We start from the raw sequence: 1005 nt of genomic DNA, 5'->3' as shown, positions 1-1005 counted from the left end.
AAAAATTTTTTATTTTACACATAAGAAACCAGCTCAGAAAGGAGCTGTCACCTGCCTGAAGTCACTCAGCTAGTCAGAAACAGAGCTGGCATTGAAGTCTGGGTGTGTGTGAGTCCAGGGCAGCGGGGAGTGGCCAGGGTGGAGGAGAGGTAGAGTCAGAGGTTTGCTCCTGCTAAGGTCTTGAAGATGACAGAGAAGTACTGCCTGGACCGAGGAATCCCCTTCCCTAGCATCGAGGTGGGCCCTGAAGACGTGGAGGAGGCCCGTGAGTGCTATCTGTTTGCCAAGGCTGAGGACCCCCGCTCCCCCATCGTGCTGCACTTCCCCCTTGTCAACCGTACCTTCCGCACACACCTGGCCCCAGGTAAGGGAAGCTCCAGGCCTGGGACTGACCCACAGAGCCCTGGGATGGTGATGGGATGCTGTTCTGAGGGTGGGTTCCCTGGAGAATGTTGCTAAGTGCACCTCCTGGGAGGCCTGAGCTGGCCCCTGCGGCCCTCTGCTCCCTGGGTCTCAGCGTTCACATGGGGCCAGCCCCTCCTGGTGGCTTTGAGAGCTGAGATGTGGCCAAGCAGGGCCTGAATGGAGCCATCCAGGTGTCCTGCACAAGAAAGACTTCTGGGCTGTACCAACCAGTTCCACGGAGGGCTCCAGCCTGGCTTCTCTGCTTCCCCCACCCACAGGTGTGGAGCGACAAACAGCTGAGGAGAAGGCCTTTGGGGACTTTGTCATCAACAGGCCAGACACCCCCTATGGCATGATGAACTTCACCTACGAGCCCCAGGACTTTGATCGGCTGGTGGCCCTGAGTCGATACAATGTTCTGAACAACGTGGAGACCTTGAAGCGTGCCCTCCAGCTGGCTCTGGACCGGCACCAGGCTCGGGAGAGGACTGGGGGCTGACCGAGGCAGGAGGCGGAAGACTGTGGTAGAGAGGAGACACCCTGCTCGTGGCCAGGGCTCGTCGAGGGAGGAGCGATGGGGATGCTGTGCGGGGTCTGCTT

General features: G+C 59.3%; 1 protein-coding gene across 1 annotated transcript in view; it reads left to right on the top strand.

The window, feature by feature from the left end:
• PLA2G4F (phospholipase A2, group IVF) overlaps positions 1-904 on the top strand; it is a 16046-nt gene extending 15142 nt beyond the window's left edge. Inside the window, exons 17-18 of the mRNA XM_011941198.1 lie at positions 178-364; positions 684-904. Of these exons, the coding sequence (XP_011796588.1) occupies positions 178-364; positions 684-904 (408 nt within the window). The remainder of the gene's footprint in view (positions 1-177; positions 365-683) is intronic.
• The last annotated feature ends 101 nt before the right edge of the window (positions 905-1005 follow it).

This window comes from Colobus angolensis, unplaced genomic scaffold, assembly GCF_000951035.1.
Source record: "Colobus angolensis palliatus isolate OR3802 unplaced genomic scaffold, Cang.pa_1.0 Scaffold199, whole genome shotgun sequence".
Taxonomy (NCBI): Eukaryota; Metazoa; Chordata; class Mammalia; order Primates; family Cercopithecidae; genus Colobus; species Colobus angolensis.
Note: the sequence above shows the minus strand (reverse complement) of the source record. Positions and strands in the feature narration are given on the sequence as shown.